This window comes from Branchiostoma belcheri, unplaced genomic scaffold, assembly GCF_001625305.1.
Source record: "Branchiostoma belcheri isolate BF01 breed outbred unplaced genomic scaffold, Haploidv18h27 scaffold89, whole genome shotgun sequence".
Taxonomy (NCBI): domain Eukaryota; kingdom Metazoa; phylum Chordata; class Leptocardii; order Amphioxiformes; family Branchiostomatidae; genus Branchiostoma; species Branchiostoma belcheri.
Window position 1 is genome coordinate 144,086 of NW_017804564.1, and position 21,986 is coordinate 166,071.

Below are 21,986 nucleotides of genomic sequence, written 5' to 3' on the forward strand. Positions count from 1 at the left end.
CCCCTATTATAGGGGAGTTACTATGTACGTTACGTTAGTGTACATAGAATTCGTTCCTTTACTTAGTCTTTGGGAATCAGGATATACATTTGTAGACCAATTTACAAGTATTCTAACTAACTTACCTTCATCTTGAATACATCCTCATCACAGAAAGAGTAAAATTGTGCGTTTTGACGACTTCTGGCGCCCGAAACGATCGCACGTTTTTCTCAGCTCCTGTTCAGGAATTTTGTTTTGAAACGTTCGGTTGCGTCATCACGGCTCCACTGCGCAAGTCCGGAAATACAGGCTCCCTCGACCTTTGACCTTTCGCACGCTGAACTTTAGTTTAGGAAGTTCTAGTCCAGAAATTGTCGGTTTTTGGCAAAATTTGTGACATTAGAGACAAAATGAAAGCTGCAGGACAGGCAGAAATCATTCGCTCGAACCAGAAAGACGACTACTACCGGGGTTCGATCCGTGGCGAGGTTGCGGACGCTTTTCAAACCTGGTTCGGTGAGCGCCCCCCTCCCCCTTTTGCGTCGCGCGATGTTTTGATGTTGTTGTTTACGGTTTGTTACGTTATTTTTTTCCATCTATGACGTTACTGTCATTCTTACCTCATTTCCGTCATTCTTACCTCAGATTCAGAAGATGCCAAATTTTCCGAATAAAGCTAGAATATAGTACATGTAATGTTATATGAATACCTGGCTAGAAATATATGTAATGTTACATGAATATTGATGTTCATGATCACGTTCGCAGAAGGAAAACATAATTTTTTGCTCACTTTCATCTTCTATTCCAAACTCATAAGGTCAGTGACCAGGACCAGACGTCTGTCACCATGGTAACTGGTGCTGCAGCAGACACCCCATGGTGTTGTGTTACATTATGTAGCAAGTAGCAGGACAGAGCAGAATTAAAGGGGCTGCTCATCATATATATGACTATGCATGAGGAAGAATATACAGAGTAGTTGTTCGTTGGGCTAGAGCTAGACTATGGGAAGCTAAACATTATAACTGTACTTGAAAATGTTACCTTTAAAGTAAACAAAAAATCTAGTTTATGTATAAATTTGTAGTCATTCCCAAAAATTATTTCCCGCTCCAGGAGCGCGGACATGGATGAGATGGCGGAGAGAACTGCAGGTCCTGGCAGACGCGGCGTACTTCGGGATCACCACGGTTGCAGGTTTGGGGAAACTGCCACATTCATTTTAGCAGTAAAGGGGAACTTATATCAACAGAAGGGGTCTCTTTGATTGAGTCTTTGTTAGAATAAGCTTGGTCCAGGTTTGAAGTGTACATGCACATGCAGTATGATGCATTGTGTGTAAAAGTAATTTATTCATAACTCGGTATACTACACAGGCAGGGACTTTCAACTTTCGCATTACCACCCACATTGCATCACTGCATGCCTACAAATTCACTTCGAACCATGAGCTAACTTATAGTTCCAAACAATGCTTGCAGTTATACACATGTAAGGCATAGGTGCCTAGGTGTGACATGATACATGTATATGCATATAATACATGAATGGTACTTACAAGCTTGACATGTCATACACTTATTCCTCTGTCCAGGGTACCAGACCTTAGGTGAGGAGTACTGTAACATCATACAGGTGGATCCTACACAGAGAGCCATCCCCTCTGCCTGGGTAAGAGCCATGTCTTTTGTACTTGAGTTAAAACCCATTCTTAATCAAAGTAAAAGTGCTGGTTGTGTGCCCAAGCACATTCAAGAACCCTAAACCACACTTTTTGAAAAGAGTAGCCATCCCTCCCGGTGTGACAGTCTGGTCTCATGTTTGACATCTCAAAAAGGTGATAGTCACCTGTTATGTCAATTTAGCCACAAATGTTGTAAATCTCAATTCAAAAATTATCATTTAAAGTATTCTTACTTCGTAAATAAATGTATTTTCACCAATGTCTCTCAGGTTTTAATCTGAGTTGTTTTTCCACCTCACAGAGAAGATCGTTGTTGGTCCTTCTCCACATCAGTACTCCTTACCTCCTGACCAAACTCCTCACAAAGCTGGAGCTGCAGCTGACCTCTGACCCCCAGTCCTGGGGCCTGACCCCGCAGCAGACAGAGTTCCTCCTGAAGGTCATCCCTCTGGTGAAGAGGACCATCATGTTTGTACACAGGACTCACCTGGCCTTGTTCTACCTGCACGGCGTGTTCTACCACATCGCTAAGAGGACCACCGGCATCAGATATGTGAGGGTCAATCTATCATGAAAGTTCAACTTGGTAGTTACAATTATACTAGCCTGAGTGGATAGTGAGTGTGAGTGAGTGAATGCCATCTGATTTGTATGGTTGCTGTTCCTAGGCTAGGTAGTTACATATTGAAAGTTATAACTTTTGATAACACAAAGAAGTTCTCCCACATAGAGCTTTCAACCAGTCACTCTGGCCTTCCCTAGTAGACTGACCCAATAAAAGAAGACATGTGACAAGCTCCACTGGGTCAGTCTACTGAGGAAGACCAGAGTGACTGGTCAAAAGCTCTAGGTGAGAGAACTATCCAGGCCCCGGTTTGGAATCTAACCTAAGCATAAGACAGCGATGGCACAATTTCCAAACATTTCATGTGTAGAAAATTACTGTAAAAACTTGCTTTATGATATTGCTCATGTTTTCCAGCTACTGGTGCGAAGCATCCTTGCCAATGACTTTGCAGCACCCAGCTACAGACTGCTGGGGTGGCTGTCAGCTGCACAGCTGGGGTTCAGTTTACTCCAACATGCACACAGGACTATTGCTGGGGGCAAGTCTGGGCATGGACAGGACAGGGAGACAACCTCAGAACACAGGTACATGTTTGTTAGTTAGTTAGTTAGTTAGTCACACAGCTGGGGTGGAGCCTTCTGCAACATGTACACAGAAGCATCAATGGGGACAGCCCTGGGAGACAACCTCAGAACACAGGTAAACATAGCTCTGCTGATTAGTTTGTTAATGTTTACATTCGAATATAAACCTGAGATAAGCATCATCAAAAGACAAAGCCTGATTCCAGATTATACACCTGGCCAGTAACATTTATTGACCACCCTTAAACATAGTTACACAGAATTCAATGGCATAAAGACTATTGTCTAGAACTTAAATTATTTTTTTATACACTGTATACAAATTTTCCTTTTTTTTCCCATGTCCTATAGAAAATGGCTTAAGGCTAAGGCAATTTTGAAAGAAAGCCTCTCTTTGAAATTTTCAGCTATCTTCTTTTGGTTTTACCTCTTTTTGATCCCCTGTGGCTAAATCTTTGCCACCGCTGTCACACTTTTCTGAGTCTTCTGTCTTCTCTTCCTCAATAGTATAAAGTTTAGCAACTTTCTGCTTCCAGTCTCTTGTCACTTTACCTCTCTTATATAGTAAACTATTTGTTCTAACATCTCTACTAGGGGCCAAATGTACTTCAGCTCTTGTAGTATAAAATTTTGAGGAGTACTTGCTTTTGTTATCACCGTTTTTGTTTTGTAAGTCCTGCCTGCTTGCCTTATTAGCAGTGTCTTCGTCCTTTATTTCTTCATATTGATGTGCACACTGTGATGGGTCCGACATTTGTTTCTCAATGATGTCTTCGTCTTTTATTTCATGGTAGTGGTGCCCTGACGGAACATACACGTCATCCTCATTTATTTCATTGTAGGCGTTGTCTCTTACATTCGTTCGACTGCTGTTCAAAACTTGTTCACCGCAGGCATCCTCATCCTTGATTTCATGGTAGTGGTGCCCAGATGGAACGTAAACTTCGTCCTCATTTATTTGATCGTAAGCACTTAAAGGATCAGAGGCTTGCCTTGACGAATCATGGCACCTGTTTCTAGATCTGTCTCTTTGTGTTCGACGTGCATCTTGTGTTTTTCCTGTCTGGGGCAATGCGGCATTGTTACCCCTCTTGTTTTCTTGATTTCCGTCATTCCGACTTCTCTCACAAAGGCAAAAGAGAGCCAGGCAACATATGACAATAACTTGGCCTGCCAGCACCGAACCCACTATCAGTGGTGTCGTTAGATTTCTAACTTGACCTGGTTCTTCAGCAGTTGCATTTAGATAAATGAGAGTAAAAGACGTTGTCCCAACTGTATTCTGTATCAGTGTTGCCTCTGTCGTAGAGAAAGATATGTTTTTGGATCTTTCCATTTTGCTGTCTATGTTGTCAGCGCTAGTAAAATAGCCTTTATCAATGATTGCAGTTGTTTCTGCATTGCTCACATCATCCTTCATAAAACAGTTTGTTTCCTCTACTTGCTTTGGCATCGATGTGTTAAAGAAAAGTTTTTGCATTTGATCATGAATAATGGAGAAACAGGCCACTCTTGACGTGTCAAGGTTTCTATCACGGTCCTCGGCCTTGCCTGCATTTTGAGAGTCAATTGTTTGATTTTTCATCATAGTTGCCACAATGCTAAAAGCCTCCTCTTTTGCGGACCCCACTAGTACGTCACTGCTATAGCTAGTATTCATCCCAAACACTCGTAGGTTAGATGCACCCTTTAAAGTAAAACTAATACTTCCAGACTCTTCCCATGACTCAGAACATTGAGTCAGAAGCGACTTATCCGCACTAGTTTCGCTGTTCTGCACTACGACTACAAATGGAGGGTAGGCCGTAAAGTGACCCAAACTATACATTTTTTGTAGCGGGTTACACGAGTCCAGGTTGATGGGAACCTTAGTCTTGTAGGCCAACGTACTGAACCAATCAATAGAAAATAAGTCAGTGGACGGCTCATAAATGATGTGTAAAACCATGCTGTTGGCCTCAAGTCGTATCCACTGATGATGATCTTGCTCTGCATGGACATCTAATAGTCCGCAACTTTCTAAAACAACATGCCAGGCCATGCTGCGCACAGTGTCTGACTTGGAGGCAAGAATCTTATTCCCACCGAGAAGGACTCTAAAAAGAGTTTTCGGGGTGAGAAATGTTTCCTTTTGCAGGCACAGCAATTCGTTGTTGCTCAGGTCCAAAAACTGCAGTCGTTTCAGCGAATCGAACGTATGTGGAAGGACTGTTTGGATTTTGTTATCACTAAGAACTAGTGTTAGTAGCTTCTTCATTCCTAACAGCCAGTAGCTATGCACTTCTCGCAACAAGTTATGCCCTAGGTCTAACGCATAAAGGTCAGTCATTTTTTCGAAACACCCTGGATCTAAACTTGAAATGAAGTTGTTTGAAATAGATACTTGGCGCAGCTGGTGCGGGTGGGAGTGTACAACAGCATACCAGTGTCTAGGAATGTGTGTTAACAAGTTATTATCTAGATTCAGATTTTGCAGGTTGAGAAAGGCTTCGAATGTTTTGTTGTCTAATTCGGTTATCCCTGCATCTGTGATATAAAGATGCCTGAGTGTAGAGGGGTTGAGGACAGATATTTTTGGCCCTGATAATTTCCCATATTTGTATCCCTTTATTCCGACCCTTTCTACCCCCGGAAAACAGTTTGCTGTTGGCCAATTTTCACTTTCAGCAGAATGTTTGTGACGCTTGTCACATGAAATACACATTATCTTGCCCCGATTGCGAAGCGAAGCGTATAACGCAGGGGCAAATCGTCTGTCGCTACCTTTGTCTTTTGGGACACAATTGAAAAACACTTCACTTCTGCAGGTTGGAAAGCAAGTTGGATTTGTGAGGGGATTGGGTATCGTGGACCAGGATGTAAAAATTATCAGAATACTGAATTGGAACAGAATTTTTGAATAATTCATGGTCAAAACAGTTGTGTTCTTTTGATGGCAAATTTCACAAACTCTCTTAACCCCTGAAAAGTTTTTTACTTTCTTCAGAGCTCAGTTGGTTGGTAGATTGTTAAACTAGGACACCTTATTATTGGCTGCCTTATGTCCAAGACTATATTTCATTTACTAAAGAGTTGTGTTAATGACTGAAGAGTGTGCTTGGCTACAAAAGCGGACCGTAGCAAAATTTCACTGTGCTACAACTACCAACTACCAAAAAAGCAGGATGCTTAACTTCAAGTCAACACTTTGAATTTGTCAGAAGATAAAGCAGCAGCTTTTACCTAGATGACGTTTCCCCGTGGCAAAGGCTGATTTAGCCCGATGAGTGGAGACCAAGGAGTAAGGAAAGACTCTGCACCTGAATATGGATGTTTAGTTGTAGATGTTGGATGCTCCAAACTTGCGTTGATTGACGTTGAAGGTTTTTGCTAGGTAGATCACCCCCAGGGTTTGCCCAGACTTGCCTTGACTGCTCCTAGATGGGTTAGCACCATTGAAAAGCGTCAAACAGAAGAAAATGTTTAGTTGTAGATGTTAGATGTTCCAAACTTGCGTTGGGTGACGTTGAAGGTTTTTGCTAGGTAGATCACCCCCAGGGTTTGCCCAGACTTGCTGAGGTTGCTCCTAGATGCGTTAGCACCATTGAGAAGCGTCAAACAGAAAAAAATGGTTTTCGGGCGGTCCTTTTCTTTAGCCGAAGAAATTGATATAAGATGTCCCTTTGTCGGTCTATAGTGTAGCAGTTAAGGAGATATTTCTTCAACCTGTATAAGAAAGAAGAAATACAATTATAGCATGCCCTTCTGGTAGAGCATACAAAAATGTCGGATCTGAATGATCAGCACTAGTGGAGCCTGACTTGGCTAACAACTCAATTTATTCCAAGTACCAGACCAATTTCTGGGTGGATATACATGTGCATGGCACATGCCATGCCCACATGTACAATGAGGTCTTTCCTTTTTCCTAGTTCATATAAAGTAGGTTGTGGGCGACTGCACAACAAGAATTAGATTGCCCTGCATTGTCCATATTTAGAGAAAAATGTCCTACTTTTTTGTGAGTAGGTTGGAAAGAACCATGTGAGGCAAGTGACCTTCAAGATGTGACCTTCAAGATATCTGGCACACACCTGCATATAAACGTGCTCTAGGGTCTGTTACTTAACTTTAATTTGCACACATGTGAAGGAAATGTGACTAGCCAATTTGTCTGACACAGAGTCTCTGAGATTGTGTCCTTGGCAGAATTTACACGTGGAAGCCTCATGAAATTTGTACTCGATCTGGAATACATACATAATACATAATACATAATAATGGTCGGATAAAGAGGCTATATAGCCTATATAAATCCGCTTCTTAAGCTAAACGTTTAAACAACACAAAGTTCAGTTCTAAGCTTAAATAAAGTTGAGTTCTAGCACAAATTTAAGTCTAGTTCTAAACACAAGTTTCAGTTCTAAAACACAAATATAAAGTTCAATTCTAATATAAAGTTCAGTTCTGATACATAAGTAACACCAGGTCATCTGACGCAGTTCTTCTTATGTACTTATATATACATGTATATAGTTTTGGGTCTACCTCTTATCCTTTTACCCCCATGTCTCCAGTTTAAGGCTATTCTTGTGTATTCTATTGTTAATATCTTGAACATGTTATTTTGCAGTGCTAGTGCTGAGAGCTCTACGTCTGAAGTCCACCCCAAGTCGCGATGTTCTCTGTGCCTGGAGACCAGAATGCACCCCACCGCCACACCCTGTGGACATCTCTTCTGCTGGGAGTGCATCATGGAATGGGGTAGCGAAAAGGTAACTGACTTTCTAGATCTGTACACCATGGAACAAGATAGCAAGTAACCTGAGTTTTGGGGCACCTTTCAAGAAGTAAAATGATTCCCAGTTTTTTTGCTTTGTTTTTTAAGGAATAACTTCATAAAATCATGGTACTTTGGTAGTTTGTGTGTCTGTTTTTTTATTATTAAATCATGACCTCATATAGATAGAAGTAACTGTTTAGTCCAATAGTTATGTCATAAAAACCTTTAAACTGACATCGTTTTGTTATTTTTCAGCCGGAGTGTCCATTGTGCAGAGAGCCCTTCCAACTGTCCAGACTTGTGTACTTACAAAATTATCAACCAACATAACCTTAAAGTCAAAAGGAATAATTTGGAAACATACTATAACACTGTATGAATATTGTAAATAAAATAAAAGATGCAATATAAATATTAAACAAAGCACATTTATTCCATGTCATACAAATTTACCAAATGTAGATCATTAAAGAGTTAATTTGGGGCCTGTTTTTTATATATATATGTAATCAGTTCTTCACAGCTTTATGGGAACTACAAAGATAATAATTTCATTACAACATGTTACAGTGACTGCTTGATTGTCTGGAAAATGTTGCATAAAACTGTTCATTTCCAAAATCATTTCCTTTTCCGGGAAAAGGGTGAGATAAAATGTGCGCACAGTTGTCATACATAAAATAAATATTATGCTAAAAAATTATTATTATCTAAAATTAGGGATGTCTCCTTGCTTGTGTCTGTTCCCTCCATCTGTGTTGACGGCCCATATGTTGTCCAAACTTTTCAACTTCAGCTGCAGAAAGGAGAACAAAAACTTGAGGTCTTAGACAATCTGATTGAGACTTAAAATTGCATTCTTGACAATCTTGGTTTAATCATAAATAAGTTTCCATGATATTCAGATGCCCAAATTACCAACTTTGAAGTTTAATAGATGGAAGATTCCTTTGAAACTGTTGTTGGCCAGTCTCTCTTTTTTGTGAGAGTCAGAACATTTTCTTGTTACAATTTTAAGACACTTCTACTTCCAATATGTTCATGATGAATACACCATGAAAATACAGAACAGTTTCCAGAGATCTGTGAACTTGTAGGTAAAAAACAACAACACCAAAATACTTCCAGAAAGTTTAAAACCTCTGATTTCTTATTTCGAATTGTGTATCCCCAATTAGCCTACCTGGGCATGCCTCCACCATACAGGGCTGCTGCTCGGTGTTCTCCCCAGAACAGGTGGGGCCGAGATGTCGTCTGCAGAGTCTCCTGCGAAACCTGGTGCCCAGGCCGCAGGTGTGGCTACACTCACTCCACTCACTCCACTCTCCCCACACAGCATCTACAGCTACAAGAAGAAAATTCTTCTTCATATTGTATAGTTTAAAATTGTGCACTTTTGTCTAAAAGCACCAAATTTGGTACACGCACACACACACACATACACACACACATGCACAGTGCACACACACATGCACACACACATGTACACACACATGCACACACAAACATACACACACAGTCCCACATATGCATGCACAAGCGCACACACACTCGCACAGCAAGCAGCCCTGTCCTTGGTGCTGAACGCCACCCACATACATAAAATACATATGCATACACTCACATGTACACACACTCTCACAAAGTTACACACAGACATATGACATGAAAAGGACACACATAAGTGACTCCTTACCGGACACACATGCACATACACACACACACATGCACATTCATACACGTGTGCGTGTGTGTGTGTGTGTGTGTGTGTGTGTGTGTGTGTGTGTGTGTGTGTGTGTGTGCATGTCTTGACACACAAATGCACACTACTTTCTTTGCATGTGTTCAAGAAGATGAATGTCTAAGATATTGAGAGACTCCTTACCGTAACACTCCGGATTGTGTTCTCCGCATCTCTCCTGCTCAGTGTTTGGGCCTGTACAGTACCTCCCGGCGTACCGGGGTCTGGGGTTGGAGCAGGACCGGGTCCGGACTCTCCTCCCCACCGAACACGTCACCGAACAGGCAGACCAAGCACCCCACTGGGTCCAGCCGCCATCAACTGTCGTTAATCAGTAAATTAGTAAAATCAAGGACATTATCCTTGGTAATATTAATTAGTAAAATAAGGATCATTAACACTAATTAATTGTAAAATGGATTAAAACGACTGCAAATCCATAAAATAGGTGCAGAAATACATTAGCATGCTGAAAAAGTATCAACTCTTCAGAACAACTCCATGGCTTTGCACGCCTTTGGTTTAAGGCATCAATATGGCTGACGTCTAATTACGTCACAGTCATGTAACATATTAAGGTTTATGTAACATAACATACCATTTAGAACAGTAATTGTTGGCGAGCGCTAGGTACATTAATTCATTGTGCAACATTTTTGTCAGAGGATTTTTCAGATACATCTGAATTTGTGCCACATATCTATAATACTCTCTAAACAGTTGAGGGGTTTAAGCACAGATTGTGACCGTTTACTACTCTCCAAGCAGAGGTTGGTGGGGAAAGATCGTCACCGTTTTATATATGCCTCGTTCTTTTTTGTCGCCCCCCACCCAAGTTGTCCAACCTCTGCTTGGAGAGTAACCGTTTACCTGCACATCCCGGGCTGGGCTCGCAAGGCTGGCTCTCGTACATGTCCCCCGGGCAGTAGCGGCCTCCGTGCGCCGGAGCGGGGGCGTCACACGTGCGGGCCCGCTGCCTGGTACCCCCGCACGACGCCGTACAGGGCGCCCAGGGCGACCACACCGTCCATCCGCCATCAACTGAAACAACCACGTTTGTTTTATTTATTTGTACATACAAAACTATAACATTGAAGTAGAGATAAATACTTTCAAAAGTGCAGGAGGAGGGAAGAAACCAATAAGTTTACACGATGCCCTCTTAGAACAGTATCGTATTCGGGGTTAGGATCAGGCAAGGTTCTGGATAGTCTTCGCGTATCCAAGGACATAGCTTTGCCCACGGTTCTGGTTCCGTGCCTGAGCAAGGTTCTGGATAAAGCACGGTTCTGGATACAACAGCAAAAATCAACCAGGCACCCTACATGAATATAATGGAACTTTTTGCAAGAACAAGTAGAGAATGGGCAGCAACTTTACCGTTAAACGTTGCCCCCCATACAGACCCTCTGTCTAAAACCCACCTGGACACGGAGGCAGCCCCCTACAGACCCCCTGCTCCAGTGATGCCCCCTCACACCTCATGCCGCTCTCTGGATGTGTGCAGACTCGGACCCGTGTGTTGGGGGGATGGCCGCACGTTTCTGTACACTGGGACCAGGGAGACCACGGCGTCCATGTGCTGATGGCTGGGGAAATCATTAAAAATACAGCCCTGAAATATAACTACTTGGAAAACATGTCTCTCTGCACAATACAACCACGTACTTATGGTCCAAAACAAAGCAATGCATTGTATAGAGCATATCTTCAAAGGCCATAAAACTACATCTTCATTGAAAAAAAGTCAGCCTTCCTTGGGCTCCGATGCTGAAAGGTGCAAGGTGCTGAAATGCCATCCATTGGTAAAGTCACGTTTCCAAAGGCTAGCTCTGAAGTCGGGGGGCAGCGTTTTGCTACAATCACATTACCAAACCGATGCCACATCTGGCTGTTTCTTCCCCTTTGATTCCTTTCATTTTTATTGCTGCAATGTGTCTGCAAAGCTTCCATGATATGCCAGGCGGCGATTGTACCGGCTAAACAATACAGAACTCTGCTTAATGATGAGTCTATGCCTAGGGTCTCACCCAGACAGTCCCTGTCGTTCCCCATGTACCCGGCTTTGCACTCACACAGGAACGACCCCAGCGTGTTCTTCCTTTCCTTTCTTTTTTTCTGCCGCAAAGTGCCTGCAAAGCCTCCGTATTATGGCAAAGGGCGACTGGCTAGACAATAAAGATTTACATACAGAAACACAGTGTTGTTCAGTAATGAGTCTAGTGGCTACATGTATGTCTCACCCAGACAGTCCCTGCCGTTGCCCATGTACCCGGGTTTGCACTCGCACAGGAACGACCCCAGCGTGTTGACGCATTCCGCGTCGGCATGGCAACGGGTGACGTCATCTTCATCCGCGCACTCATCAACATCTGGGAGGTAAACGACAATAGTAAAATGTTAAACCGTATTCCGACACAGGGTTTCACAGAGAGTTTACGTTTGGAACTGATTAGTCATTCATTATTCTGATGAAGGCGACAGTTGACGTTGAAAATGTGATCTTTGTGTTGGAATAAAGTGCAAAATTTTACAATGAATATTTTATCATGACGTCCTTCCCATTGAAATATTTCGTACCCACTTTTCAAAGAAACTGCCCTAGTTTGAGTTTACACATTCAATCTCTCGCTGGTTGCGGAACTTTCGTTTATGGCAGCAGATCAGAGAGAAAGAATTGCTTCGATTCCGTTGCCACAACAAACCAGGCAATTCATTTGTCACGAAGGAAGCAATATTATAGTTGTCACAAAAGAAAAACAGCCACCTTCGCAGCTTGTCCGCCCGTCGCCCCTATAGCCTGTGGGACACTCGCACCTGTATGAACCCTCCGTGTTTCGGCACGACGCTTCGGGCAGGCACTCGGCAATCTCCGCCGAGCACTCGTCAATGTCCGCGCAGTGCTCGCCGTTACCAAGGAAACCCGAGTTGCACTTGCAGTGACCCTCACTCCGGGGGCCGTCACAGGTTTTACTGACGTCTGTCAGGGAAACAGAAAAAGATCAGGGCATGTCACACAATTTGTTATGGCTATGACTACGTTACCATGACTACGGTGTTACCATGACTATGACGTTACCATGACTACGGCGTTACCATTACTACGGCGTGTGTGTGTGTGAGAGAGAGAGAGAGAGAGAGAGAGGAAGAGAGACTTTGAGGGATTTTACTCATACGATGACCCCAAGGAAGACTTTGACGTGTCAATAATAAAATCAAGTAGTGGATGCTGCTTTGTTGGCGTATTTTATAACCTGGATGTCTAACCTTCCCGACGCTTCTTTGCGAAGGTTAAGATCATATTTTTACTGTAAGCTCACCCTAATGTTTTTGCTTGCCTTCTCACATCAAACTTACCCCTCGTCACGTTAAAGCGTCTAGTCGCTACCAGCTCCATGCCCGGCACCCCGTCCTTCCTCCCGAACATCTCCGCTCGGTACACGCCGAAATCTCTCTCATTCAGGTGGCTCAGGGAGAAGGTGGGACCTTTAGTTTCTTAAAAAAGAAAACAATGTCTAGTCAGTAGTTTCCATAAGTGAAGTATTTTATTTGCCACAGACAATTCAGTTGCTACAAATGAAGCAATTAAGTTGCCATGGACTAAACAATTCAGTTGCCAAAAACCAAGCAATAAACAATTAAGTTGCTACAAAAGAAGCAATTCGCTCTCGGTTGCCACAATCGAAACAATTCAGTTGCCACAAACAAGACAATTAAGTTGCTACAAACGAAACAATCCAGTTGCCACAATCGAAACAATTCAGTTGCTACAAACTAAACAATTATGTTACCACAAACAAAACAATTCTGTTGCCACAATCCCAACAATTCAGTCGCCACAATTAGAACAATTCAGTTGCCACAAACAAAACAATTCTGGTGCCACAAAGCTAGTGTATGGAATACCTAGCAGTTGTTCGTCTCGTCTGGTGAATGTTCTCAGCTCCCCTTCTTTCCTCCACCGCACCTGATGCAGCAGGTGAGGCTTACTGATGTAGTCCTGTAGTTTTATCACCATGGAGTCTCCGGCCAAAAAGGCACCAACAACTGCAGTGGGAAATAAAGACGAATGTAGAAAACAAAGATTTGCGAACGTAAGCGGAAAAACATGTTGTAGAACAATCTCTCGCATCCAAGAGAAAGGCGTTCCATGGTTCAAAGAATGGCGTTCTATAGAACTCGACTGTCAAATTTTTGTACAGTGGTTTTTCTCGTAGTACTTGTTTTTCTAGCAAAAATTCAATTTATACACAGGCTTATCTCCTTGTGAACCCTTTGTTGTTGTTTTTTTATTCGATGAAAAGATTATTTTCTGAATTTGCTGAGTAGGATTCTAAAATTCGATGGCTAAACCAAAATACGTATGAACTGAATAAACTAATAAACTAAAGAATCAAATACTAATAAAAGTAAGTCTATGATGAAATTATTTTGATTGAGCCCTTACCTATTGGCTTTGTCTCGAGTCCAAAGTAAACCCGGGAAGGAGAGGGATTCAGTCGCTCTTCTTCGGCGAGATCAAAGGCTACCACGGCTCTCGTTCCCACGGTACTGTCCCCATCCGTCAGTATCTCTGCCCAGTACAGATTCTGATAAAAGTCGTCCTCTTCTATGTGAGGAATGGTGAGAGTTCCGCCTTCTGGGATGGGGCGGTCTTCTGGTTCTTCTTTTTCTGGAGGTTTCAGCAGCTTTCTATAACTAAAATGGGAAAAACGGAGGATACAGGTCACTTAATTTTTGTCTTTTTATAGCTAGCTCCTGCAATTAAATGTGCAAAGATCGTGTGTAACAGGTCGTTCAGTGTAATATAGTCTAGCTGCCGCTGCGCCGCGTGCCTGCGAAGCTGGTGTGTTACGCTGAGGGGCTGTTATACCGGCTATACTGATACAGATACAGATTTTGTTTACATTTAAAAAGTATCTACTTTGAAAGCTCGGCTACTGAATGTACAACAAAGTTTCTTATATATTTTAGTAGTAGATAAACTGATACAAACCTATTGAAATTTGGAGGCTCTCCCACGAAATACTTGAACCATTGAACGGTGACGTTTGGGGCCCCTGGCGATTTGACTTGGAACTGCACCTCCTGGCCGGGCAGTTTGGTCATGAAACACGACTGGGCCCCCGTCTCGTTACATCTGCTTGGGTGAGCAACTTTCAGGAATATCGGAGGTGCTAAAGATGAAAATAAACAGATGAATAGAAAGAAATAAACAAAAAACAGATGTTGTAAGGTACCCACACAGTTATTAGTTGTTGTAAGTTGTTGTAACTTACCTACACAGTTGTTGTAAGTTGTTGTACCGTACCTACACAGTTCTTGTAAGTTGTTTTACCGTACCTACGCTGTCGTTGTAACATACCTACAGTTGTTGTGAGTTGCTGTAACGTAGCAACATAGTTGCTGTAACATGCCTATAAGCTGTTGTACCGTACCTACACAGTTGTTGTAAGTTGTCGTACCGTACCTACACAGTTGTTGTAAGTTGTTATACCGTACCTACACAGTTGTTGTAAGTTGTTATACCGTACCTACACAGTCGTTGTAAGTTGTTATACCGTACCTACACAGTCGTTGCGTAAGTTGTTGTAAGTTGTTGTAACGTACCTAGCTACACAATTGTTGTAAGCTGTTGTACCGCACCAACGCAGTTATTGTAAGTTGTTGCACCGTACTACACAGTCGCCGTCCCAGCCCGGCAGACAGCGGCAGTAGTAGGACGTGTACGTTGTAACTTACATACAAAGTTGTTGTAACATACCTACACAGTTGTTGTAAGTTGTTGTAACATACCTACACAGTTGTTGATGCCGTCGCCGTCCCAGTCCGGCAGACAGCGGCAGTAGTAGGACTGCTCCAGCCCGGCCGGGTAGACCTGGTCCCGCACACACACGGCCGACTCGTGGCACACCAGCCCCTGGCCTCGGCACCGCTCCGCATCCGGGTCTGTGTGTGTGGATTGTGAACACATGTGCTTACAGTGAGCCCAAATGCCTTGGCATCGGTAAAGTTTTAACCAAAATCCTTAATGTGATTTAGTCTATAGTTCTGTGTACTTGTCTACAAGACTTACATCCCCTCCAATACATTGAACTTGTAACGAGACTTTGAATACCTTGAATCTGTGGTCCATCTACTCGGTGCTACATACCGTATGTCGGATTCTTCAACTACGTCTAATGCCGTGTAGTAGACTAGCTTTTCAGTTACCTGATTTGGATACGTGTCCAGTTTGACAATCAAGGGCGAACCACTTCTAGACTAGTAGGGTGTACGTATCCACCCACAAACTAAACACAGAGTACGTCACAATACAATGATACATTAGGAAACAACTAACAATCAACAGCTGCAGCCGTCCCGACATGCCTTGTTCTACAACACCCAAACAAAAACAAACCCCGTAACGTTAGCAAAAAAGTAATTCAACGGTCTTACCGTTCTTTTGGCTCACCGATAAACCGACCGAGATTAGTAAAATGTGCGCCGGCGTCAAAAAGTGCATCTTCCGTCAGTTTTTCCCCATTTGTCGCTGCCGTAACAGTCGTATCAGGCGATTTCAGGCGAGAAATGGCGTTGCTATGACAAGCAAGTCGTTGCTAGGTTACGCCATGGAAGCATTCTGTTCGATAAACGGTTCTGGAATGAGGCGTCCCCGTAGGCTAGCCAAGTAGTTTGGAAGTGACGAAATTTTAGCAACGCGGGTCTTGTCGGTAAGTTTTAACATTCACGGTACGAACGGCAAAACTTCCTACGAGGCCAATCTTCCGTTTTCGTTGTCTTTATGTGAGTGGATGTACCGTATTTTAGCTTTGTTACGCCACAGCCGTTTGAAAAGTCATAATAGAACGCCATCAACCGAATGCGGTTCCAGAACGCCTGCTGTTCCCTTGACTACCGCTAGAGGCCGCGCGTGAGATGATGACAACAGAATGGACGTTCGTGTGTAACGCAGTGACTATGAAACTTTACCTAAAAACTATCGTGGTCGTGTTGCTGGTGGTTTTACAGATCAACTGCGGATATGTCATCGCAACAGAAGGTATGGTCTTTTCTCGATTCTTTTTTTTTTTCAGTGCCCGGTTTGGCATCGTTTAGTTACCTTGTTTCATGCTTACATCAAGTTATACTGCTACTGATCTTCTTTTTCTATTTTCTTCTATTATGTCACGACCATAAACGTATATGATTTACCATTAGCTCGAAACATCAACATATAAGGCACATCTGTTCAAAACCTGTTTTCCCTTAAAACTGTCGTAGAGTGGAACTCGCTGCCACAACGTACAGTAGGGATATCATCAGTAGATAACATTAAGATATAAAAAGCATAGAGTTATTAGATGTTCCAAGGCTAGCTATAGGTGTAACAAGTCGTTCGGTGTAATATACTAGTAGCAAGCTGCCGCCGAGCCGCTTGCCTGCGAAGCTGGTGTGTTATGCCGAGGGATGGTTTATAATATACTGGTACAGATCTGCTTGGAGACTAACTTTACACATTTATTTCCCAGGAACCGGGTTGAGAAAATGGACCTCCTGGTCTGCATGTTCCCAAACGTGCGGCGAAGGCGTGCGGACTCGGGCCCGGCCGTGTCACGGCTCGGAGTGCAGTGCGCCCCAACTCCGCCAGGGGGTCCTGCAGAGCGCGCCCTGCCGCCAGAGGGCGTGCCCTGGACCGTGGGAGTCGGAGGCCAAAGGTACTACCACAACGGAAAGCAGGAATCATAACTTCAACAGTCTCGGTAGAAACAACAGAGCAGCAAGTTATGCAAAATCAACACCGACATGGCGCGAGAATTCAAACTATTATCACAGAAGGAAGACTTTGAAGAGAGGAGCTGGACTAGAAGGCACGCATCAGGGGCTGACGTCATCAGTGACGCAAGAATCACGTGACCACCAGAACCTGGAAGCACTCCTGACGAAGATGAAAAGTAAGTTGTGAGAAATGTTGTTGTGTTGTTAGCCATCCTCACCAGAGATGAAGCATGATATAACTGCTAAAAAGTAATGAAATGAAAATTCGCGGTTGGGAAAATAGTGTTCTGCGAAAAGACGAACGAAAGCATTCAGGTCGCGATTGAAAATGTATTTGAATTATTATCTCAAAGCACTATATATTACATTAAGTGAAGGGGAAAAGGGCGCCACTACAAAAGAAGCATACAAACGCTAAACAAGGAGTTCTCCACTTAAATCTCCTTGTGCTAAAGAAAGGTGAGGTAGGTGTCCTTTAAGACGATGACCAAAAGAAAGTCTGGAGATGCCGGGGATTGAACCCGGGGCCTCTCACATGCGAAGCGAGCGCTCTACCTCTGAGCTACATCCCCACCTGATACGTAGCGATACCCAAGCAGGTGTCAACGTCATTTTTACACGTAGAGCAATACTGCCACGAGTGCTCTGCGTGAGAGTGTGAGCAGATGTTGGCACCAGCTTGTTTTTATGCATTTTTTTGTAGTGTTAGATATAACGTTACGTAATAGACCTCTTACATAATCTTGTATGCCTCCGTCAAAACGTACAAATGCATTTTTTCTTTTGCTCACTAGTTTGGAATGTATATGCAAGGAGATTTAAGCTCCTTGGTATATGTAATCCCATATTTTTATCGTTCAGCCCTGGTCTCCAAGTTAAAAAAATCTGGTCTAGTATTCCACCAATCCCCGTCAAAAACGTAGAAATGTAAAATAAAAAGATAAACTGTACCATTGGCGGTGGAACTGGTAATCATTATGCTAACATAAATATGTTATCATAGGTAAAACCGCTAATTGTGATGGACAGTAGTCAGAATCGGTCTATTGATCTTTTTCTCTATCCCCAGCGTACGTGGACCACTACAAGGAGAAGGAACTGGGCGCAGACTCCGAGGATCAGGAGTGGAGCACGTGGGGCTCGTGGGGCGCATGCTCCAAGACCTGCGGCTCCGGAACGGCTGTCCGGATCCGGACGTGTTCCGGAGGGAAGTGCCACGGAACGTCCGAACTGTCGCAGCAAAAGTGCCACCTGGCGGATTGCGGTAAGATTGCATGTCTCTTTCTCTTTCTTTCGATGCCCTTTAGCCCAAAAGGCTAATCTTCCAGGGCACAGGGTAGCCTTCCGGATCCGGACGTGTTCCGGAGGGAAGTGCCACGGAACGTCCGAACTGTCGCAGCAAAAGTGCCACCTGGAGAATTGTGGTAGAACTGCAGTTCTATTTCTCTTTTTCTGTTTATTTCGATGCCCCAAAGGCTAATCTTCCAGGGCACAGGGTAGCCTTCCGGATCCGGAGGTGCTCCAGAGGGAAGTGCCACGGAACGTCCGAACTGTCGCAGCAGAAGTGCCACCTGGCGCATTGCGGTAAGACTGCAGGTCTCACTTGGATCTTGGAGACTACAAGTTTCGGGATCTCCAGCAAAATGCGTTGATGGAGGAAGAAACGTTAATTTACGCTGATAAAAAATGTAACATGAAGAAACTAAGGTTTGAAAGGTTTTGAATGTCTAGTTTACACAATGCACGTGTCCAACTTTTCCTGAACAATATTGCACTACAGCTTGTTTCTTTGTTACCCAGTTGCTTGAGTAACAGTTTTCTTGTGTAGCTTGTTTTTCTTTTGTAACATATACTAAAGATTAATCATACTATCTTTTGTGCAAACCAAACATGGGTGATGTTACAACACAGCTTTGTTATAACAATTACCAAATAATCTTAAGACTTGTATGTGTTGCAGTAGTTGTGACCACTCCACCACCCCAACCTGTCACTACTGAGGTGCCGTGTAAAGGAACCTTCTGTGAGCAGAAAAGGATGTTCAAATACCTGAAGAAGGAGGTGAAAGGTACATATTTTGACACCTTTTTTTTTATCTAACAGCATGTATATACCCATACACATGTATACAGCAAGCAGCCCTGTCCTTGGTGCTGAACACCACACATGCATATGCAAGTACATACAGACACACACACACACACACACACAGTAAGTAGCCCTGTCCTTGGTGCTTAACACCACCCACTCACCCAAACACCCACACCTACACACCAAGCATCCATGTCCTTGGTGCTGAACACTGCATACATGCCTACACACACACTTGCTCACACATAATCATGCCCTTACAAAGTTACATACAGAGACAAATGACAATCTTCATGTCTCTTCCAGAACTCCTAGAGGAAGATAAGAAGCTGCTCAAGAACACTAGGCTAGCGAAGTACGAGCTTCCCATCATCCTGGGTGGTACGGTGCTCCTGCTCCTGGGCATCATCTTACTCTGCATCATCAGGTGTGTGGACAGGAAGATGGAGGAAAACAGGAGGGTCAAGCGAGAGGCCAAACGGAAACAACAGGCTGGCCTGCCTTTCACTTCAAAGTCATTTGTAGCCACTATGAAGTAGGGGGAAGGCTGGAAACTCTTCATTGCAAAATTGGATGAAAACTTTCAAAAGTTTGCTAAACAGAACCAAGAAATTTGCTAATGGCATTAAAATGAAGGTTCTTTACATCTACTCTGAAGTAAAGAAATCGTAAAATTACTAAACCGAAACAAGTTGGGTTGCCATCAACTTCAAGGTCCTTAATATCTACTCTGAAGTAGGGGAGGGCCAAGCCTTTCTCGCAAAGCTGAACCCAAAAATTACAATTTTGTTTTCCAAATGGAAACAAGTGGGCTTGCCATGAAATTCAAGGTCTTCTACATCCAATCTGAACTAAGGAAATTCTAATCCTTGCAAACTTTGGAACAGCAAGTTGGCTTGTTATCAAATTCAAGGTCATTTACATCTACACAGAAGTGGAAGTAGGGGCAGGGTTGAAAAGTCTCTCGCAAAGTTGGGCAAACATTTTTAAAGCCTGCTTGCAATTTTGCTAAAGAGCATACAAGACTCAGTGCTCTTCAAGGGATGGACCTGTAGTGATGTAAAGAAAGGTTCATTTTAAGTTTAAAAAAATAAACATGCCACATTGACTTTTCCCATTGAGTACTTGTATATTTTTGAGAGTTCTGTACTGGTGTTCCATTACATGGGAATGGCTTGAATGTGTCAACCCAAATCTGGTGTAATTCAAAAGTTTCTTCTTCTTTCTGTCCTATACAGAGCAATCTTAGTACATTCTATATATATTCTCACAATATTTTCCCTGTAAGGTCTATATTGCTGTCAAGTACATTCACAATGGCAATATTTCATGGTCAATAAAGATAGGCTAGAATATCTATACTAGTAGAAAGAGAACCTATCCTTGACCATTTTCTGTATTCAAGATATGTTTGAACTGTCTCATGTTAACATCCTAGCTCCCAGCTATCTACAGTTGTTTCCTGATGTTCCCTAAATGTAGAAATAATCAACAGTATACAAACAATCTGTTTCAAGGGGTTCTAAAAGCGCAATTATGCTATTCTTCCACAAACCGGTTTTGAGGCACTAGTTTTTCTACCACTAAATTACAGCATGTACATTACTAGCAATTGGAAGCATCCTGTTATAATACAATATGTATTGCCCATTACTCTTTTAGGGCTATTACCATTTAGCACATAATCTTAACTTAATAATATGATAGTTTTATTTTTTAACGTTACAACGTCATGCTTGCAACTTTGGTCATGCTTGTGTTGTCTGCTTTTGGTCCTTCTAAATTTTGAAATTCCCAACTACCAGTACTTTAAATGTAACTTCAAAATAACATTTAAACCTATTCAATACAGTGGCACAACATCAATTTACCAAACATAAAAATATTTGGTAAGCTCTTCAATGAAACATTGCACAATGTCATGTATGCAAAGAATAATGCTGATATGGGAATAAATATATGAATATTATTTCACATATTTAGAAAGCTAACACATCTACAAGTAATTTTGTTGACAATCTAATGATTTTAGGCCATCAAGCATTGTTTGCTATTTTTAAAGCAACAAATTTTCCACCAATTTCGGTTAGCACAATTACATTTATACAAGATTCAACCAAACTGAACTAAAGATCCCTATAGTACCTACTTACCTACATGTTGTGTGCGTGTGGTGTGTTACGCCGAAGGGCGGTTATATCGGCTATACAGATGCAGAAGCTGGTGTGTTACGCCGAAGGGCGGTTATACCGGCTATACAGATACAGATACATGTAATGTGCGTTTCAGTCTTGTACTTTTAACAAAATAGACACTTTAACACATGTAATAGAATACTATGCATCTCTTTAGAAGAAACTAAAAGTCTTTAAAAATAAAGCATAGCAGTAGACATCAGTCATATTGCTACAGTTCACTCTAGACCGGTACTAACCTTGTGCTATGGACTTAACGGCTTTCAGAAACAAATACAGGGCCATTGGCAGGCCGGCAAGTTTTTGCAGTGTTTAAAATGTCACCCCTGGTCTCTCACCACATAATGTTTTTCACCATTAAAAAGATTTAGACCAATTACAGCTTTCCATTGCCATTACCTGTGTAGCTTTTCAGCCAATAGAAGAGAAGCTACACTTGAATGTCTTTACAATTTGGCCAATCACAGCTTTCCAACAGAATTACATGTGTAGTAGTTCAGCCAATAGAAGAGAAGATACACCTCTGTATAATTTTTCACATCTATGATTATAACTATGTACATGTTAGGCTATGAGATTGGTCTATCGTGGATATTTATTAGTGGGCTGATTTGT

General features: G+C 42.5%; 4 protein-coding genes and 1 non-coding gene across 5 annotated transcripts in view; 2 read left to right on the forward strand and 3 right to left on the reverse strand.

Moving 5' to 3' along the window:
• The window catches only part of LOC109487544 (eukaryotic translation initiation factor 4 gamma 1-like), a 13,312-nt gene extending 13,050 nt beyond the window's left edge, over positions 1-262 (reverse strand). The window contains exon 1 of the mRNA XM_019791559.1: positions 126-262. Within this exon, the coding sequence (XP_019647118.1) occupies positions 126-131 (6 nt within the window). The 5' untranslated portion in view covers positions 132-262. The remainder of the gene's footprint in view (positions 1-125) is intronic.
• Positions 263-309: 47 nt separating this feature from the next.
• On the forward strand, positions 310-8,064 carry LOC109487461 (peroxisome biogenesis factor 10-like). Its single transcript, XM_019791451.1, has 7 exons — positions 310-498; positions 1,102-1,182; positions 1,580-1,656; positions 1,971-2,222; positions 2,652-2,821; positions 7,434-7,575; positions 7,839-8,064. Exons 1-7 carry the CDS (start codon positions 393-395, stop codon positions 7,911-7,913), a joined length of 903 nt encoding a protein of 300 aa, XP_019647010.1. The 5' UTR covers positions 310-392; the 3' UTR covers positions 7,914-8,064.
• Positions 8,065-8,126: 62 nt separating this feature from the next.
• On the reverse strand, positions 8,127-15,905 carry LOC109487508 (hemicentin-1-like). The gene is made up of 12 exons (XM_019791509.1): positions 15,766-15,905; positions 15,121-15,273; positions 14,321-14,501; positions 13,772-14,022; positions 12,682-12,819; positions 12,092-12,304; positions 11,568-11,696; positions 10,749-10,913; positions 10,195-10,365; positions 9,452-9,645; positions 8,767-8,929; positions 8,127-8,379 (listed from the first exon to the last, which is right to left on the reverse strand). The coding sequence occupies exons 1-12, from the start codon at positions 15,830-15,832 to the stop codon at positions 8,300-8,302; spliced, it is 1,905 nt and encodes a 634-aa protein (XP_019647068.1). The 5' UTR covers positions 15,833-15,905; the 3' UTR covers positions 8,127-8,299.
• A 454-nt stretch (positions 15,906-16,359) lies between these two features.
• LOC109487531 (A disintegrin and metalloproteinase with thrombospondin motifs 5-like) lies at positions 16,360-19,979 on the forward strand. Its single transcript, XM_019791545.1, has 5 exons — positions 16,360-16,369; positions 16,839-17,261; positions 18,155-18,349; positions 19,049-19,153; positions 19,483-19,979. The coding sequence occupies exons 2-5, from the start codon at positions 17,255-17,257 to the stop codon at positions 19,713-19,715; spliced, it is 540 nt and encodes a 179-aa protein (XP_019647104.1). The 5' UTR covers positions 16,360-16,369; positions 16,839-17,254; the 3' UTR covers positions 19,716-19,979.
• Positions 17,586-17,657, reverse strand: Trnaa-cgc. Its single transcript has one exon. It is a non-coding gene; the product is annotated as a tRNA-Ala (tRNA).
• Positions 19,980-21,986: the final 2,007 nt, after the last annotated feature.